The following is a 19,129-nucleotide window of genomic DNA, read 5'->3' on the forward strand; positions in this document are numbered from 1 at the left end:
GGAAATAGATTTAGTATTTGTGCCTTTTCTTTTGGAAAAAACTAGCTCCTTTTGGCATAATAACAAATCTCTGCTGCGCACTTTTACATTTAGCTGTGCAGAGGCAAAGTTTACTAACGCACCAATTCACTGACATAATGAAGTAGAAAATTATTAGGAAGTGTTTTGATCAAATCCAAGCTCTGCAATTAAAACATTAAAACTGATTCGACTTCTGTCTTAATTGACCCTTCACAAGGCAAAGCAAGTAAATATGGCTGTAATTAATACAAACTATTCTATTCCTCTTGCCTCCTGAGTTGGTGACTGCTTTATTTTTTAACCCCCTTTCTCCTCCGGATTATTTTGACTTTGTGAGTACAAGTAGGAGCCGGGTTTAATGCGTGGTTTAATGGTGGTGGTGTGGTCACGTTTATATCCCATGCCCAGTCCACTACTCTGCAGCTGGCTCACGCTGACTAAGGTTCCCATCTAAGTTGGTTGCATTTGCCCACACCTAGCCAATAAAGGGTTCCCAAACTTTTTTATGCCATGGACCCTGCTACCATTAGCCAAAGGGTCCATAAACCCCGGGCTGGGAACTCTTGCTCTAAACCTTCCCCCCAAGGGATGAAGCTAGTCCTATTTGCCCACATATGGCCCATATCTCTCTAAACCAGGGGTTCCCAACCTGAGGTCCCCATTGTTTAGTGGTATTGGTCCATAGCATAAAAAAGGTTGGGAGCCCCTTGTTTGAACCTTTCCCCAAGTGTCCAAGCTTTTCCAGAAATTTTGTTGATGTACCTGCCTCAGCCACTTCTTCTGGCAGCTCGTTCCATAGACTGGCTACCTTCTGAGTGGAAAAAGTTGCCCCTCAGGTTCCTATTAAATCGCTCCCATTTCACTCTAAACCCATGCTATCTAGCCTTTGATTCCCCAAAAGACCGTATGCATTCCACCTGTACGACACTCCTGCTGCTTCTGGTACGAAAGGATTTATGACTTCTAAGATGCAGCCCTCACCTCCCTTTGTACATCGCATTTCCCTACCCTAGGAATTTTAGCCATCCAGCATTCAGTCCAGAGGTTACATTTAATTAGAGCAACCGCCTTCTTTTAGTATTGAACTGCTTCCTTGAACCAAAGTGACTCGTCAACCTCGATGCCGTCCATTCATCATTGTTACGTGTTGTGTCGTATGTCATCATCATTATGTGCCATGTTGTATTGACATGGGCGATCATGGTCTATCCATGAGTATGATTGTTCTTGGCAAACTTTCTACAGAAGTGGTTTGCTATTGTCGCCTTCTGGGCAATGTCTTTACAAAATGGGTGACCTCAGCCGTTATCAATACTCTTCAGAGATTGTCTGCCTGGCGTCACCAGGACTTGTGGTACGCACCAGCTGCTCATATGGCCATCCACCACCTGTTCCCAATGGCTTCACGTGACCCTGACTGGGGAGGGAGTGGTAAGCAGGTGCTACACCTTGTCCAAGGGTGACCTGCAGTCTAGCAGAGGGAAGAAGCACCTTACAGTTCCTTTGGTAGAGTTGTAGCTCCACCTCGCCACCTCGCCACCCAGCCATCCATTACAAGAGGGAATTTATTGTTTGTAGTTGGGTTTGAGGTGGACAAAATTTATTGTTTCATCCCCCACCCCAACACCTTCTCTAAATGTTACAATATAAAGACAATAGAGCCACATGAATACACGAATAACCACAGAGGAATTTCCTGCAAGTCTAAACCACAAAATCTCTACGTTGTCACCTGTCATCTGATTGCATGCACAACTATTGTTCCCATTGCGAATGGTTCATCAACTTGTTTTAATTCTGCCTTGTCAAGTTTCTAAAGCTCAAGTGAAGATTGTAATTTCGCTTGTAAATCTCTCTTTCAGACAATTTGTACTGGAATTGCAGTGATTGTGTTATCTGGGAACTTGAGTCAAACAGTCCTGGTGAGAAGAATGCATTAATTCTGTTTCTGACTCTTTTTATTGCCATTAATCTTTTCCCTACAAACATTCGTGTCTATAATAAAGCAGAACTGTCTTAAAAGATATTGGAAAGCTGGGGTAGTTAGAGGAGTTGGTTAAGTGATGTTTGAAGAGGGTTTTAAAGTATATTCTTAAAGTGGGAAAGTTACTGAAGGAGATACCGAGAATAAGGGGTACACTGATCAAAGGTTCTGGCACTATTAATAATTTGGAACAAAGGAGCATGTAAAATGAGACGCGGTTGACTAGAGTTCAGAGTGCAAAGTAGAATCAGAATCAGGTTTAATATCACTGGCCATGTAAAGTTTCCTACTTAAATGGTTGGTCCATGTAGCTGTGGGGGATAAAAATTAGAGGGAATGTTGAGTTCAAGCTCAGAACATATTGCATGTCCTAACAAACTAATATGCCGTGGATACACTCTGTGGAATCGCAGCACGTTAGTTTTCCATTAGCATTTACATATTATGCTCAGCATCACAAAGGTCATTGGATTTAAATCGGCGGTACTCACAGTGTGAAACTTTGGGGCCATATCCACATACAGTAATAAACAAAAGGACAACATGACCACTGTACTGTTATTCTGCTCACCACCCCTCCAAATGGACACACACAATCATCGTAAATATATAACAACAGATACAGTTAAATTCTTTAAAATGTTTACCAAGTTTTCAGTACAGTAAAAGTGACATAATTAGGTTTAATATCACTGACTTATGTTGTGAAATTTGTTCTTTTGTGGCAGCAGTACATTGCAATACACAGAATGCAAAAAGAGAGGAAATAGAAATAGTGAGGTAATGTTCATGGGTTCAATGTCTGTTCAGAAATCTGATGGCAGAGGGGAAGAAGCTGTTCCTGAATCATTGAGTGTGTGCCTTCAAAACCCCTGTACCTTCTCCCTGATGGTCGCAATGAAAAGAGGTAGAAGGGATGGTAGTGTTCAGATATAAATCTGAATGCCATCTTATCACTCCTGGTGATTAGATGGCATCTTCTACAGATGCAATTGTAAATAAAGACAAGTGTTACTCAGCATTCCTGTCCTCGTATGCCACTACAATAATGCTTTTCTTTCCCTCTGGTTTAATTTTGCAGAAGTTCATCGTGGTTGCGAGTAGTATGTTCAATTCACTCATCGCCATAGCCTGTGTGCTCGGTTTGGGTGTCTCTGTGGTGCTGACCATTGCAAATGGTGGAAGAACATTGCTGGCAGCCTGTCGTCTCAGTTCCATCAAGGACGTTATACAAGTAACGAATGAGTGTCCATTTGACCCAACACGAATCTTTGTAAGTTAAACTTGCGTAGTGAGGTAGTGGTCATGGGTTCAGTGTTCACCAGAAATCAGAAGGCAGAGGGGAAGAAGCTGTTCCTGAATCAGTGACTGTGTGTCTCCAGGCTCCTGTACATCCTCCCTGATGGTAGCAATGAGAAGAGGGCATCTCCTGGGTGATGGGGGCCCTTAATGATGGATGCTGTCTTTTTGAAACATCGCTCCTCGGAGATGTCCTGGGGTCTTTGAGGGTCTTTGGTGACATGCCAAACCTCAAAACTCCCAATGAAATACAACCACTGTTGTGCCTTCTTTGTATATATTGGGTCCAGGATAGATCCTCTGAGACTTTAGCACCCAGGAACTTGAAATTGATCACCTTTTCCACTTCTGATCCCTCTGAGGACAGATACATGTTCCCTTTCTAAAGTTCCCAATCAATTATTGCATGCATTTAACGACCTGAATTTTGGTTTAATTTAGGGCTTTCCCTTGGTGACACGTGTTCTATGAAATTGGGATCTGTTTGAGGTACTAACACTGTGTTGGAGAACAAGTCAACTTCACCTATTACTTTTTTTCTTTGATTTTTTTTTAAAAATAGGACAGTCAACTTGTTTCATTTTATTGAGCACAAAATGCATTAAATTGACTGTCCTATTTAAAAACTATTTGGCACAAACAGTGTTCACACCCCTAATTTTAGTCATAGTCATACTTTATTGATCCCGGGGGAAATTGGTTTTCATTACAGTTACACAATAAATAATTAAATAGTAACCAAACCATAAATAATTAAATAATGATATGTAAATTCTGCCAGGGAGTAAGTCCAGGATCAGCCTAGTGGCTCAGGGTGTCTGACCCTCCAAGGGAGGAGTTGTAAAGTTTGATGGCCACAGGCAGGAATGACTTCCTATGACGCTCTGTGTTGCATCTCGGTGGAATGAGTCTCTGGCTGAATGTACTCCTGTGCCCAACCAGTCCATTATGTAGTGGATGGGAGACATTATCCAAGATGACATGCAACTTGGACAGCATTCTCTTTTCAGATACCACAGTCAGAGAGTCCAGTTCCATCCCCACAACACCTTGTATATTCAGCTTCGTACTTTAGTTTGCTGCCTTTTGCCATGTTTGGTCTTCTGTTCCATATTAAAGTCTGCAAGAGAAATGTCCATGATTGGTTAAAAGAAATACCATGGGGCGCTATGGTGGCGTAGTGGTTAGCTCAATGCTTTACAATACCAGCAAGCTGGGTTAAATTCCCAGCACTGCCTGCAAGCAGTCTGTACGTTCTCCCCGTGACCGTGTGGTCATAGGCATCCTCTAGTGACTTCCTTCCGGGTGCTCTGGTTTTCTCCCACACTCCCACGCTCCAGTTGGTAGGTTAACTGGTCATTGTAAGTTGCCCTGCGATTAGGCTAGGGTTAAATTATTGGGTGGCAGAGCTCAATGGGCTAGATGGGCCTATTCTCCTCTGTATCTCAATAAATGAATAAAATCTAATTAGGTTTTAACTGGCATTCTGCGAGCAGTATAAATACCCTACTCTGCTTTCTGCTGGTTACACCGCTGGCATTTAGGGCAGGAGTGAAGGTCCACCAGCTCCGTCTGCCCTTGTTGTCACACACAGATAAAGAAGGATTCTTCATTGTTGTTTTTGTAACAATTTTTGGAAATCCAGTCAGGGTTGTTAGCCTGAGCTGACCCCGCCCCCCCCCCCCCCCCCCCAAAGGCTGGAGGACCAGCGATCCACTTTTAGTCTGGTCTAGACCTGTTTGGCATGAGTGACCCTACCAAGAGTCAAAGCATGAAGCCCTGACTCCAGCCAACGTAGCTCTCTGGGTCATTGAGGCACGCAAGCCTCCTAACCCTACAACAAGGCTGTGGTCCCCCTGGAGGACCCTACTTTAGTATAGTAAAATGTTATATTCTCATCCAGAAATTACATGCTCTGAAGAGTCACATATGGCTCAAAATGCACAGCGTTTGAACTGTTTGAAACGCCCAGTCAGCAAATACCCTTACAGTAAATCCTTGCCTAATTCACATAGATAGTGATTATCAAAGTTGCAATAGAAATAAAATCCTACCACCTTCACAGCAGGCTAATACAGATTCTTTTAAAATTGTTTATTAATTTGCACTTAGAAAATATCTACAATAGGTCTATGGCAGACACAATCTCAATGGGTCTTCACACAGCCTTGGATCACCTGGACAATAGATACACCTATGTCAGTATGCTCTTTGCTGACTATAGCTCAGTGTTTAACACCATCATTCCCACAATCCTGATTGATAAGCTACAGAACCTAGGCCTCTGTACCTGCCTCTTCAATTGGATCCTCGGCCTAAGCAGAAGACCACAATCTCTGTGGATTGGTGATAATATCTTCTCCTCACTGATAATCAACACTGGCACACCTCAGGGTTAGCCTACTGCTCTACTCCCTCTATACCCATGAATCTGTGGCTAGGCATAGCTCAAATACCATTTACAAGTTTGTTGAAGATACAGCTATTGTTGGTAAAACTTCAGATGGCGATGAGAGGACGTCCAGGATTAGATATGGCAAAGTATTTCGCATGGTAGGAGGGTCTAGGAGAAGAGGGCACAACTTCAGGATTGAAGGACGTCCATTTTGAACAGAGATGCGGAGAAATTACTTTAGTCAGAAGGTGGTAAATCTGTGGAATTTGTTGCCATGAGCAGCTGTGGAGGCCAAGTCATTGGGTGCATTTAAGGCAGAGATCGATAGATTATTGATAACCAGGGCATCAAAGGGTATGGGGAGAAGGCAGGGGAGTGGGGATGACTGGAAGAATTGGATCAGCCCATGATTGAATGGCAGAGCAGACTTGATGGGCTGAATGGCCTACTTCTACTCCTGTATCTTATGGTCTTATGTACCAGCTAATTGAGTGGGCCACAGCGACGTCCTTGCACTCAATATCAATAAGACAAAAGAACTGATTGTGGGTTTCAGGAAGGGTAAGATGAGGGAATACGAACCAGTCCTCATAGAGGGATCAGAAATAGAGAAAGTGAGCAATTTCAAGTTCTGGGTGTCAAGATCTCTGAAGATAAAACCTGATCCCAACATATTGATGCAACTATAAAGAAGGCCAGACAGTGGCTATATTTCATTAGGAGGTTGAAGAGATTTGGTTTTTCAACCAAAATACTCGAGATCTTCTATAGATGTATCGTGGAGAGCATTCTGACAGGCTGCATCACTGTCTGGTGTAGGGGTGGGGGAGCTACTGCACAGGGCTGAAAGAAGCTACAGAAGGTTGCAAAATTATCCTCCACTGGGGTGCTAGCCTCTGTAAAATCCAAGACATCTTCAAGGAGCAGTGCCTCAGAAAGGCAGCATCCATTATTAAGGACCCCATTACCCAGGACATGCCCTCTTCTCATTGTTACCTTCAGGAAGGAGGTACAGAAGCCTGAAGGCACTCACTCAGTGACTGAGGAACAGCTTCTTCCGCTCCGCCATCCGGTTCCTAAATGGACATTGAACCCATGAGCACTACCTTACTTTTTGAAGAAAATATATGTTATTTCTGTTTTTGTACTATGTTTAATCTGTTCAATATATGGATTATTGTAATTGATTTACTTATTTTTTTCTTTCTATATTATCATGTATTGCATTGAACTGCTGCTGCTAAGTTAACAAATTTTACAATGCATGCCGGTGATAATAAACCTGATTCTGTTTCTGAAAGTACCTACCATAGTGTAAGTAAAGATTTGCACTGGGCTCACTAGTAGTGAGCTCACTAATAGCGGCCTCCTATCAAACAGTCTATTTTTAATTCTCTAGTACAGTAAGAATGTAAGTTCCTTCCAACGCCTTGTTTGGTGCGTCAGGCAGCATCTTTGCCGTTAGTCCATTTTACGAAGCTGAGTTGCTAGCTCCGACGCTCAAGCCAGTGTGGATGGAAAGCGTGCAAGGAGCTGAGCTGCATTTGAACCTGGGACCTCTTGCTCTGAAGTCTGGGTATGGATACCCGACACCTCCAGCACAGACTCGCAGTAGAATGTGGATGAGACAATATCCTTGGAATCGTAACTCTATTAATCACCTGCATCTCTCTGTTACCACCAGCAGCCTGAAATGAAAAGCGCAATATGGCACACACACCAACTAGAAAGTGAAATTGTAATAGTATTTGAAAACAGCTCATTAACATTTTAGTCATTGGATTCCAAATTGTTGTAAAACTGCTGAGATCCATAATTTCCAAATCTGGGAAGCTATTGTATCAATCATTGCTATCAACAAATCACTTTTATTGCTCTTCTCACAAGGCTTTTGCTCTGCTTGTCTCACTGAGGATGTTTAATGCATAATAAGACTTTTATTAGCACAAGCTGCTTTGTCAATTACACTGATATATATTTATACGCCTTTGTCAAATTTTTATTTCTGCTGCAGTTTACTTGAATCTCTGGTGGTGCCCATTTCCAGCACTGATCACACAGCCTGTTCAATTTGCATTGAAGCTCCCTCACATTGTGCGATGTATTTGCTGCCATTGAGTGAATTTTATGTCCGTGCCTGTCATTCTTCTGCAAATTCACTGTGCACGTTTTGTCTGCAAAAGATGCACATCCATGCAGTCCCTTAGCCCGCACAGCCATGTCAGATTGCAATGCCCGAATTGAGGGGATCTGATTGAAACCTAGAAGATTATTAAGGGATTGGACACGCTGGAGGCAGGAAGCATGTTCCCGCTGATGGGTGAGTCCAGAACCAGAGGCCACAGTTTAAGAATAAGGTGTAGGCCATTTAGAATGGAGTTGAGGAAAAACTTTTTCACCCAGAGAGTGGCGGATATGTGGAATGCTCTGCCCCAGAAGGCAGTGGAGGCCAAGTCTCTGGATGCTTTCAAGAAGGAGGTGGATAGAGCTCTTAAAGATAGCGGAATCAAAGGTTATGGCGATAAGGCAAGGACTGGATACTGATTGTGGATGACCAGCCATGATCACAGTGAATGGCAGTGCTGGCTCAAAGGGCCGAATGGCCTACTCCTGCACCTATTGTCCATTGACTTCACCTCTGCAAGGATCTTGTACCTATTTATCATATTTCCACACTGACATTGGGGAGGGTTCAAAGGAGGTTCACTAAAATGATTCGAGGAACGAAAGGCTTATCATATGAGGAGCATTTGATGGCTCTGGGCCTGTAATCAGAAGAATGAGGGGTGACCTCATTGAAACCTATCGAATGTTGAAAGGCTTAGATAGAGTGGAGTTTCCTATAAGTAGGAATGTCTAGGACCAGAGGGTACAACCTCAGTAAAGAGGACATCCATTTAGAATGGAGATGAGGTATTTCTTTATCCAGAAGGCAGTGAATGTGTGGAATCCTTTGCCACAGGTGGCTAAGGAGGCCAGGTCATTGGGTGTCTTTAAGGTGGAGGCTGATAGGTTCTTGATTAGTCGCTGCTTGAAAGGTAACGGTTAGAAGGAAGGCAAATGGAGTTGGAAATGGAAATGGATCAGCCGTGATCAAATGGCGGAGCAGACTTGATGGGTTGAATGGACTAATTCTGCTACTATGCTTTACAGTCTCAGAGATTAGGGGAGAAATGAAGGTGGACACTTCATCTCAGGATTTAAAAAAAAATAGCTGGGCAGTACTTGAATCTGCTGGGTTATGGACCAGGAGCTGGAGTCCTTATTGGCTTACAACAAGTAAAACCAGCTTGTATTTGTGTTTCTAATGAGCACCTTCTGGCTCCCTGCCTACTTGAGTTTGTGCCATCAGGGAGCCAGAAGTTAAACTGGACTCTTTCCCTTAAAATCTACTACTTCAGAATCAGAATCGGGTTTAATCACTGGCATGTGTTGTGAAATTTGTTGTTTTTTGCGATAGCAGTACAATGCAATACATAATGATAGAGAAAAAAGCTGTGAATCACAGTAAATATATTATAGTTAAATAAGTAGTGCAAAAATAGAAATAGAAAAAAAGTAGTGAGATATTGTTCATGGGTTCAATGTCCATTCAGAAACCGGATGGCAGAGGGGAAGAAGCTGTTCCTGAATCATTGAGTGTGCCTCCAGGCTTCTGTACCTCCTACCTGATGGTAACAATGAGAAGGGGGCATGTCCTGGGTGATGAGGGCCCTTAAGGATGGATGGTGTCTTTTTGAGGCTTCGCTCCTTGAAAATGCCCTGGATACTGCGGAGGTTAGTGCCCTTGATGGAGCTGACTGAGTTTACAACTCTCTACAGCTTATTTTGATCCTGTGCAGTATTCCCCCCCCCCCCCATACCATTTAGAATACTCTCCACATTTACATATTTACTCTTCCTGCAATCTCTGCACTTGAGTATCTGAATTTGGTTGATGAAACAGCCACAGATTACTCTTATCCTCCAGGTATTGGAGAGTTAGGAGAACAAAATTTCCGATGGAACTCACTTATTTTCAATCACTTGTGAAGACAATTGTCAGAGTACCCTCAGGAGGAAAGAAAATTGTAAGGAGTGTAACTCGGATATTAAGCGGTCAATCTTAATTCACACAACTGCGTGCTCTGAATATTTTAGTCTACCATCTGCAATGTGACTAAAATGTTAACCTCGGTGACCAAGGAGATGACATATGTAATCTAATACTTTGTCTCCTAGGATACCACGCTGGCAATGTGGATTCCATGTCTGGTACTGACTGCTCTGGAGGCTTTCCTATCAATTAGATGTTTTTTAATCTCGTTGACCTTATTGAGAATCAAGAAGCAGCAACATAAACAGGTAGGAGAGGAAAAAAATCAACCCCACAGACAATCTGTCTCTTATAATTCTATAAACACCACCATATAGTTAAATGCTTTTTCGCAAATGTGGTGAATCAATAATTTCACAGCTCTAATTTTTATGATATTGTTAGTTTAGTGGTTAAAAGATTTGCACTTCTTAAGTAGTATTTTAAGTTTAATGACTGGCTCTCGTATCCTAGATGATCACCATCTGGAAAATGGCTTTTTCTCAAAAGTCGCGAACCAATAATTTCACAGCTGTAATTTTTACGATATTGTTAATTTAGTGGTTATTAAAGAATTTGCATTTCTTAAGCAGTTTTATTTTTAAGGAAAGAATGGATGTCTTACTGTATCATAGATCATTGCCATCTGGAAGATGTCCTTTTGGTGTCAGATTAATTATTCATATTAGATGAGGCAGCACAGACATTCACTGTGAGCTGGGCATACCAACTTAGCATCTTTTTTTTAAAAATGTATAAGATCTCCTCCTGGCAGCACCATGGTCACATTTAACCAAACACTCTGATCAAAATGACTCTGGAGATAGCTCAAGATGATAGGTTTAAAAAGTCTAAGATTAAATATAACCAAATAATGTAACATTTAAATGCTTACAAATATGACTGTTAATCAATATATCAAATATGGGACAGGGGAAACAAATTGCTTCCAGATCCCCTTGCTACCAGGGATGCAGTTTAACCACAGTGTAGGGATGGTATCAGCTCGCAGGTTTAATTTTTACCTGTTTGGAATGTGACATGGCATGGGGACAACCAGGCTGGCATTTCCCAGTGCAACCACCTCTTCCATCCTGGAATTCTGTCCGGTGCTGAGTTTGCAAATCTGCCTCTGCCAATGTCTTGGTATCCTTGTGTGTTGACATTCCTATGTTCCTATATTCCTATTCCAGCCTGTCTTGTTTAAGATTTAAACATCAATAAGAGTGATTATTGGTAAATATAGATATTAATAAAACAAATTGATCTAGCACACAGCTGCTTTAGTACCTGAGTAATTGGAGACCAGTGACTTAGACAAATATGGTTGTGTTTCTTCGGTGGTTATAGCCAAGAGGGGGTGGTAATGGGGACAAGCTCCCACTACCTCTTAAATGCTCCCAATGGCACGTATCTCAAATAGCCTCTGACAATGAAGTCCAGCTCCTGGCCTTCACGTGTGGTTTAGCTACCAAGCCCTACAGAACCGTTTCTTCTGACAGGAGAAGGGGCAAAGGCAGGTTGCTGGCACCTTAAAATCTGTCGCTTCAGGCAAATGAGGTTCGTCAGCTGCCGTTGGCAGCTCACCTAGAAAGAAAACTCTGATCTCAAACCTCTGCTGTCTTGTGGCTATACTCACTCATGGGGAAGGCTTTGGGAGTAAATACCGAGGGGAAAAATCCAGAGCTGGAGTCCCTAAGGTAGTCCTATGTTGAGTTCAACATTGACCGACAGCTCCTGTAACACTGCTGGTGCCAAATTGCTTCGGTCTCTCCTGTCCTTTGGGTTCATCAGCTGCAAAGAAGCAAGGGAGCCCACTGCATGGTCAACAGCTTGCTCTCCATATTGTACTGCCCTGGCTCCTGTGTCATGTAGTCAGACGAGGCACAACAGCCATGTCTCCCTCAACCAACGGTGGGCCTCATGGACGGAAGGATTCTCTGTGAAAGTTGCATCTGGTTGGTTGATTGGGGAAAGGCAGATCAGACTCGATGGGCCGAATGGTGTAATTCTGCTCTTGTATCTTACGGTCTCGACTTATTGTTACCAAGTGTGATGATATGGTTATCCAAATGATACCAGTCTACATAATTTACTCAGAACATACTTAAGACTCCAAAAAGATAAAAGCCTTAACATCAAAAAAAGGTTTCACTCAAAACAAAGGATGTTACAGAATGAAGGTTTACAATGGGTAGTGACAACTTGTTTGATATACCATCCCTAACATTGTAAAATAAGCTGCTGTGCTTAAATTAGCTTTGATAACTTGGCCCTGACTTCTGCAGTGAACTCACAGCAATTCGCAGACTTAGGGCTCCAGTCATCCGGCCTTGGCCTCTTGACTTCCAATTGACCTTTTGCCTTCAATCTGGACCTCTGATTGACCTTCAGGTGATGAACTCCAGGCCCCAAATTCCAGACTCGCCAGTGATAGGGCTTGAAAGCTCGGCCTCAAACTCCAATTTGCCGACGATGGGACCCCGAACGTCCTCGCCGATCTGCTGGGATTGACACCCAACATCCAATCACGCACACGTAGATGCCCTTCAAACGCAGAACAAATTTAGACTCCAGCCTGCTCTTCAATTCCTTCACATCCTTGTCCCTAAACCCTAACCTGACCCCTAACTCCCCCCTGTGTCCCCGAAAGCATCCTTACAAACCTAAAAACTGTGTGCGTCTGAACCATGACCTCAATGGAGACCGGAGACCACCACCGTTTTGATGGTAATGTAACGTTCAAACTGCAAGCCTTTCCACAGTGACCACACACCCACCCATCAGCTGGAGTCTGGGGCTGCTCTGGGTCCTGACTCATCAGTGAGCCTGAGCTTATGTTCTCAGGATTTCTCTGTGGTGACTACATCAGCCTTATCCCTTCTTCAACAGAGATTGTGGTTATAAACAGGAGGAGACAAGAAACTGTGGATGCTAGAATCTGGAGCAACGCACAAAATGGTGGTAGAACACATTGGGTCAGATGGCTTCTATAGAAGAACATGGACAGTTGATGTTTCAGGTTGAGGGCAGGTTGTCCAGAGGTCAACAGGATTCTTGACTTTGAGAACTTGCTTAACCTCGTGCAAATTTGGACTTCATCCATCATGGGTAGTCCTTGAAGTTGTCAGACTGATCTAGAAGATAGTGGTTTCTTATCTGGTATCTCTCTTCAGGGTGCGATAATAGTGCTCTGGAAAGCAAGTCAATGTTCGTCTCTGATTCGATTGACAGCGAAGAGAAAAAGGGCATTCAGACTGACAGTAACTAACACCCCAGTGCTGTATGACACTATACTTTATACTTCATACTTTATTGTCGCCAAACAATTGATACTAGAACGTACAATCATCACAGCGATATTTGATTCTGCGCTTCCCACTCCCTGGATTACAAATATTAAATATTAAAAATAGTAAAAATTAGTTAATATTAAAAATTTAAATTATAAATCCTAAATAGAAAAATGGAAAGTAAGGCAGTGCAAAAAAAACCGAGAGGCAGGTCCGGATATTTGGAGAGTACGGCCCAGATCCGGGTCAGGATCCGTTCAGCAGTCTTATCACAGTTGGAAAGAAGCTGTTCCCAAATCTGGCCGTACGAGTCTTCAAGCTCTTGAACCTTCTCCCGGAGGGAAGAGGGACGATAAGTGTGTTGGCTGGGTAGGTCATGCCCTTGATTATCCTGGCAGCACTGCTCCAACAGCATGCGGTGTAAAGTGAGTCCAAGGACGGAAGATTGGTTTGTGTGATGTGCTGCGCCGTGTTCACGATCTTCTACAGCTCCTTTCGGTCTTGGACAGGACACCTTCCATACCAGGTTGTACTGAGCATCAATGGAGATGGTCTTACCCTAATTGGATGTGCACTTTGATCTTTACTATAATTTTGCTTTTTAAGCAAAATAATAATTTCCCCAGATCTTTAAAAAAATGAAAGCAAATTGACTGTGTGCACTTCCGTCCAATGTTATCTGTTGTTCATAAATTGCAGTAACTTGTGAACTAAAATCTTTTACAACACATGCTCAGCAAGTCCTACCAGCAAATCTGTTACTTCTGTTGGTGCTCCAGAAAGACTAGAGGGACTTGTGCTAACTTTGGGGTATAAATTAAATGGGGAAAACCAAAATCAAAGTTTAGCTTTTCAATAGCTCTGTGTTGGTGTATCTAATTTTATCTTTTAATGTGGTTTCTGCCTATTTGAAATAAAGCTGTAGGCTACTTGAAACCAAGGGAGACCAGCACATAGCAACAGTGTTGAAATAACTTTCAAACCTCTTAGAATCAGCTTTGGTTCATCACGGGTAAAGCCTTCCCAAGCATTGAGCACAGCTACATGGAATGCTGTCGGAGGAAAGCAACATCCATCATCAGAGACCTCCACCACCCAGGCCATTCTCCTTTCTCCCTGCAGCCATCAGGTCGAAGAGCCTCAGGACTCACACCACCAGGCTCAAAAACAGTTACTACTCCTCAACCATCAGGCCCTTGAACAAAAGCTACACTCACTTGCCTATCCATTGAGATGTTCCCACAACCAATGATTTCACTTTAAGGACTCTCTATCTCATATTCTCATTGCTTATTGTTATTTGTTTATTTTTGCATTTGCACTGTTTGTTTTCTTCTGCACTCTAGTTTATCTTTTTATTGATCCTGTTATAGTTACTGTTCTTTAGATCTGCTGACTATGCCTGCAGGAAAATGAACCTCAGAGTTGTATATGGTGACATATATGTACTCTGGTAATAAAATTTACTTTGAACTTTCAACCTTTTCCCCTCTACCATCAGATTTCTGAACAGCCAATGAACAAACCTTTGAACACTACCTCATCATTTTTTGCATTACATGTATAATTGTATAAAAATAAATTGACATCGTACAGCACTATTCATTCTGAGCATGAATGGCACTCCCTGTTTTGTTTCCAATCTCTGTCATTAGCGATGATGAAACAAAAGCTAACTTATACAGGTACGCCAGGCAACTTCATAAAGGTGTGTCAACTGGTTGTACTGAAAATGAACTTTTACCTAAGATGTGTGTGGGCATGCAACAGCAAGCTCTGGGTAAAATATTAATTATTGTTTATGGTCTATAGTACTTTGCAAAGTCTTAGACACATATATACAGTATATAGCTAAGAATTTTGCTCAGTACTGTAGTAATTTTATGTATTGCTCTGTACTGCTGTCACAAAAAACAAATTTTGTGACATGTGAGTGATGATAAAGCTGATTCTGATATGGGTCTCTATCATGGACTGTTAGTGGGAAGGGGGCAAGGAGAGGGGAATCGTGGTTGGGATAAGGGGAAAGAACGGGAAGCAGCAGGGAAACATCCTGTAATGATCAATAAACCAATTGTTTGGAATCAAGTGACCTTGCCTGGTGTCTCAGGGCTGGATATGTCTGGACCTGCACCACCCCCACCCCAGCACTCTTTCTTTGCCACATGGCCCACATCCCTCCAGTTACGCTCCACCCTCGCCATTTTGAATATCCTTTGCTCCTGCCAGATTTACAAACTCATTCTCTGTTGCACTATGACAAATACAGTACTACGCAAAATTCTTGGTCACCCTAGCTATACTTATGTGCCTAAAATATTTTGCACAGTACTGTGCATAATCTCTATAATTGATTAATATTAAAGAAACAGCTCTAAAAAGTAATCGGTGAAATTTCATCCTTGATTCCAATCACCGAGAGCCATGCTTCCCCATGTTTAATTTTATCAACTCCAGGCCAACTGAATGTGTGGCGGGTGTATACAAGCACTGATGAATACTGTCTCATACTGTTTCTCTAAGCAGCTTGGGTGCGTAGCCGTGCAGTAACTGAAATGCTCCCGTGCACATAGCCTTCATTGCTGTGCACCTGGAATTTAATTTTTATATAATGTTAATATAATTTTGAAATGATGCTAATATAATTTAATAATCTATGTTAATATTGTGAAATATCCTGTGATTATGTGACAATGAATATAATCCATAAACTTTCTAAATAATAAACATACCACAGCTTTTACTTTGCAACATTTTAGAGCGTCAACCTATTTACATTGTTTCAAGTTACAACACTGTTACAAATTGTAATAATAAACACAGAATGGACTTTTGTAGCCCACTGAGCACCAGTGCCATCTAAGCTTAAAAGTTTATGAAACTTAGATTTTCTTTGTTGTACTACATTTCATTATACCCTTCAATTAATAAATAAACTCTCCTGCTCAGAGAAATGTTGGTCTGGGCAGCTGTAAAAAAAAAAGTTAGAGAAATGTTGCTCTCTCTCTCGTTTTTAAAACTGGCAATATTAGATACTTTTCCTCCCTTTTCATGCCAGAAGTGGTAATGAACTTTGCTGTGGAAAATGGCTGAACACTTGCTGCAGTGTATTCATGCCCAGTACTACATTTCTCTTGAATTACGCCCTTGCATGACGTTTCTGCTCATCATCTTGTCTCGTTGGTCTCTGACAGGTCATTCGCAAACCTTTGGAAGAGATTCAGGAAGTTGGTGAAAATGATGAACTTTTGGAAGGCACTAGAGTGAAGTTCTGGGTGTGACTGCAGTCCATCTTGGTGAATAATAAGCAACTGCGGGAAGAAAAGTGAACATTCTTGAAATAAAGGACAATTACAAGAAAGCAGGGATTTACAGGCATTGATGCTTCCTGTAATGAACACTGGATTTTTTTTTCTAGATTATAAAGTGTCACAATATCTTTGCAGAGAGATTTCACTGAAACACTTTTCGGTATTTTCGGATTGCATTTGAGATACCAAGTTATTCGAACTGTATTAATGAAAGATTATTCACTTCTATGTATCAAGTCATTCTGATCTTGGATACTCTGGCTGAATAGCTGGGGTTTGGGGTATACAGTATATTGAGTACTAACTTCTAAAATGCAGTGGAACATATAACTAAAACAAGTTTTCAGTGTTGAGGACAGGCTGGGCAGAGGGATATAAATGAATATTTCCTTTAAAGAGCTAGCACACAACAATGGACTGAATGATCTTCCATTCTATATGGTTCTAATATCCAGGATGTACTTTTTACAGAGCACAATGTACACTTTTCAGAGCCTGACATCGTAAATGGCCCAAAATGTCGACCGTTTATTTATTTCCATAGATGCCGCCTGACCTGCTGCGTTCTTCCAGCATTTCCTGTGTGACATTTGTACAGGGATGTCTTTAAGCACGTTAGGGCTTTCCACCAATACATTGGGTCACACTCCAAGGAAATTCTGAATGCAAATTTGATGTGTATTGATAACAAGCAAATTACTGTTGTGTGTTATCACTAGTTTAGAGGCTTGATAACCATTCAAAAAGGTAAAGAATATCTGATGACTTCATATTTAAACAACACAATGTTTATCAGCAAAAGTGGTGAATAAATTGGACACATTTAATTTATCGGACAGGCTTTTAATTTGTTTTGTAAACTATATTCTGTGGTCTTTATGTTCTTTATTCCTATCCAAAGATGCTGCCTGCCCTGCTGAGTTCCTCCAGTATTTTGTGTGTGTGTTATTCTATGGTGTTTTCTGCTTTTTTTATGATAAAATGCTGACCATCCCAGTGGTAATTTAATGGACTTCGGTGATGAATATCTGTTATCTGTCGAGTAGGGGACCGTGCACAATTCTGATTTGATGGAGACGGACGTCAGAGTACGGAGGAACATCTGGAAAACTTCTGAAATGCCTGCTCTGCTGCCGCTGCTACTGTGTGGTAACCGGAATCTCCGGAGCAGAAGGCCCCGAAATCTTCGGCTTTGCCTGTTTCAGCAGCCGGGGAAAGGTCGAAGGCGTTCGGCAGAGGACGGCGCTCAGGAGGCTGTATTGGAGAGGCTGGTCGGAAGCTCGGAGTTTTCGGACGGATGGACTCAGTGTCGGCTGGGGTCAGCTGCTTCCAAGGCATCGGCAAGTTGACGGTGCCTGGAGGTTTATGGCAGGGTGTTTCTCTCTTTTGCCGCCTGCTATCGGGGATTCGGGAGTCGATCGACTTGGGACTTTGAGACTTTTTTTTACTGTGCCCATGGTCTATTCTTTATCAAATTGTGGTATTGCTTTGCACTGCTGTAACTATATATTATAGTTATGTGGTTCTGTCAGTGTTGGTCTTTGGTCTGGCTTGTTTTCTGTGATATCACTCCGGAGAAACATTGAATCATTTCTTAATGCATGTATGCATTTCTAAATGACAATAAAAGAGGACTGAGTGTTCTCATAATCTAATCTAATCCAATCAAATTCTTTCTGCTGGGAGAAGACATTCTGAGGAGGTGGATGGTAATGAGGTGAGGTGCCCCACTTCCAAGATGAACTTGCCTTGGTTCAGCGAATGGAAGCAGAGCACCTCTACCAAAATGAAGATTGAATCGTTAGCTTTATTTGTGGCACATACGTCGAAATATACAATGGAATGCGTCGTTTTCATCATTGTTTCTGATGTGCTGTGGACAACCTGCAAGTGTCACCATGCTCTCATTGTCAAAATAGCATGCCCGTAACTCACTAACTACCTAACTGTCCATCTCTAGAATGTGGGAGGAAACTGGAGCACCCAGAGGAAACCCAAGCAGTCACAGGAGAACGTACAAACTCCTTACCGATGGCAACGGGAATCAAACCCCCAACCTGTGATCACTGGTCCTTTAAAGTGATTGTGTTAACTGCTATGCTACTGTCCCATTCTACGTTCATTCATTAAGTACCATGTCAAAGGACGTGAGTGATCATGATCGTTCCATGACCATGAATGTTCTTGGCAAATTTTTCTACAGGAGTGGTTTGCCGTGCCTTCTTTACAGTGTCTTTACAAGACAGGTGACCCCAGCCATTATCAATACTCTTCATCTTAAATAAAACCAACTCCCACATTTTTATAAGTTTGCTTCTCAGGACAATGTTAATGATTCAGTAGCCTAAAAGCCTGATAGGTGAAGCAGACTTTGGGTATAAATATGTTAATCTATTAAAGTTTATTGAAGTTCCTGTTGAGGGTTAAAAGAGGTGATATGTTTGCCAATGTGTACTGTTGACTTTCAAATACAGATTCAGGAATTTAGCAATATTTGTATTTAAAAAAGATCTATAAGAAAAAGTTGATTTTATTAAATTTATCTGAATAAATTCAAGATTCAAGTAAACTTATTATCAAAAATGTATAAATTGTACACATTGAGATTTGTCTGTTTGCAGGCAGCCACAAAGCAAGAAAGCCAAAGAACCCAATTTTTAAAAAGACGATAAGGGGGGAGAAAACACACACATCCTGCAAACAATAGAAGCAAACGACAGCATGCTGAACCAGAAAGAGTCCTTGGATCCG

At 41.9% G+C, this 19,129-nt stretch overlaps 1 protein-coding gene across 4 annotated transcripts in view; it reads left to right on the forward strand.

Annotated features, from left to right (window-relative positions):
• The window catches only part of LOC140190505 (keratinocyte-associated protein 3-like), a 45,703-nt gene extending 26,850 nt beyond the window's left edge, over nucleotides 1-18,853 (forward strand). For 3 of the 4 annotated variants that reach the window (XM_072247141.1, XM_072247142.1, XM_072247140.1), the window contains 4 exons: nucleotides 1,884-1,943; nucleotides 3,087-3,278; nucleotides 9,921-10,043; nucleotides 16,262-18,853. In XM_072247141.1, the coding sequence (XP_072103242.1) occupies nucleotides 1,884-1,943; nucleotides 3,087-3,278; nucleotides 9,921-10,043; nucleotides 16,262-16,348 (462 nt within the window). In that variant the 3' untranslated portion in view covers nucleotides 16,349-18,853. The remainder of the gene's footprint in view (nucleotides 1-1,883; nucleotides 1,944-3,086; nucleotides 3,279-9,920; nucleotides 10,044-16,261) is intronic. The other variant, XM_072247143.1, reaches the window with a different exon arrangement.
• Nucleotides 18,854-19,129: the final 276 nt, after the last annotated feature.

Source organism: Mobula birostris, chromosome 30 (assembly GCF_030028105.1).
Source record: "Mobula birostris isolate sMobBir1 chromosome 30, sMobBir1.hap1, whole genome shotgun sequence".
Lineage (NCBI taxonomy): Eukaryota > Metazoa > Chordata > Chondrichthyes > Myliobatiformes > Myliobatidae > Mobula > Mobula birostris.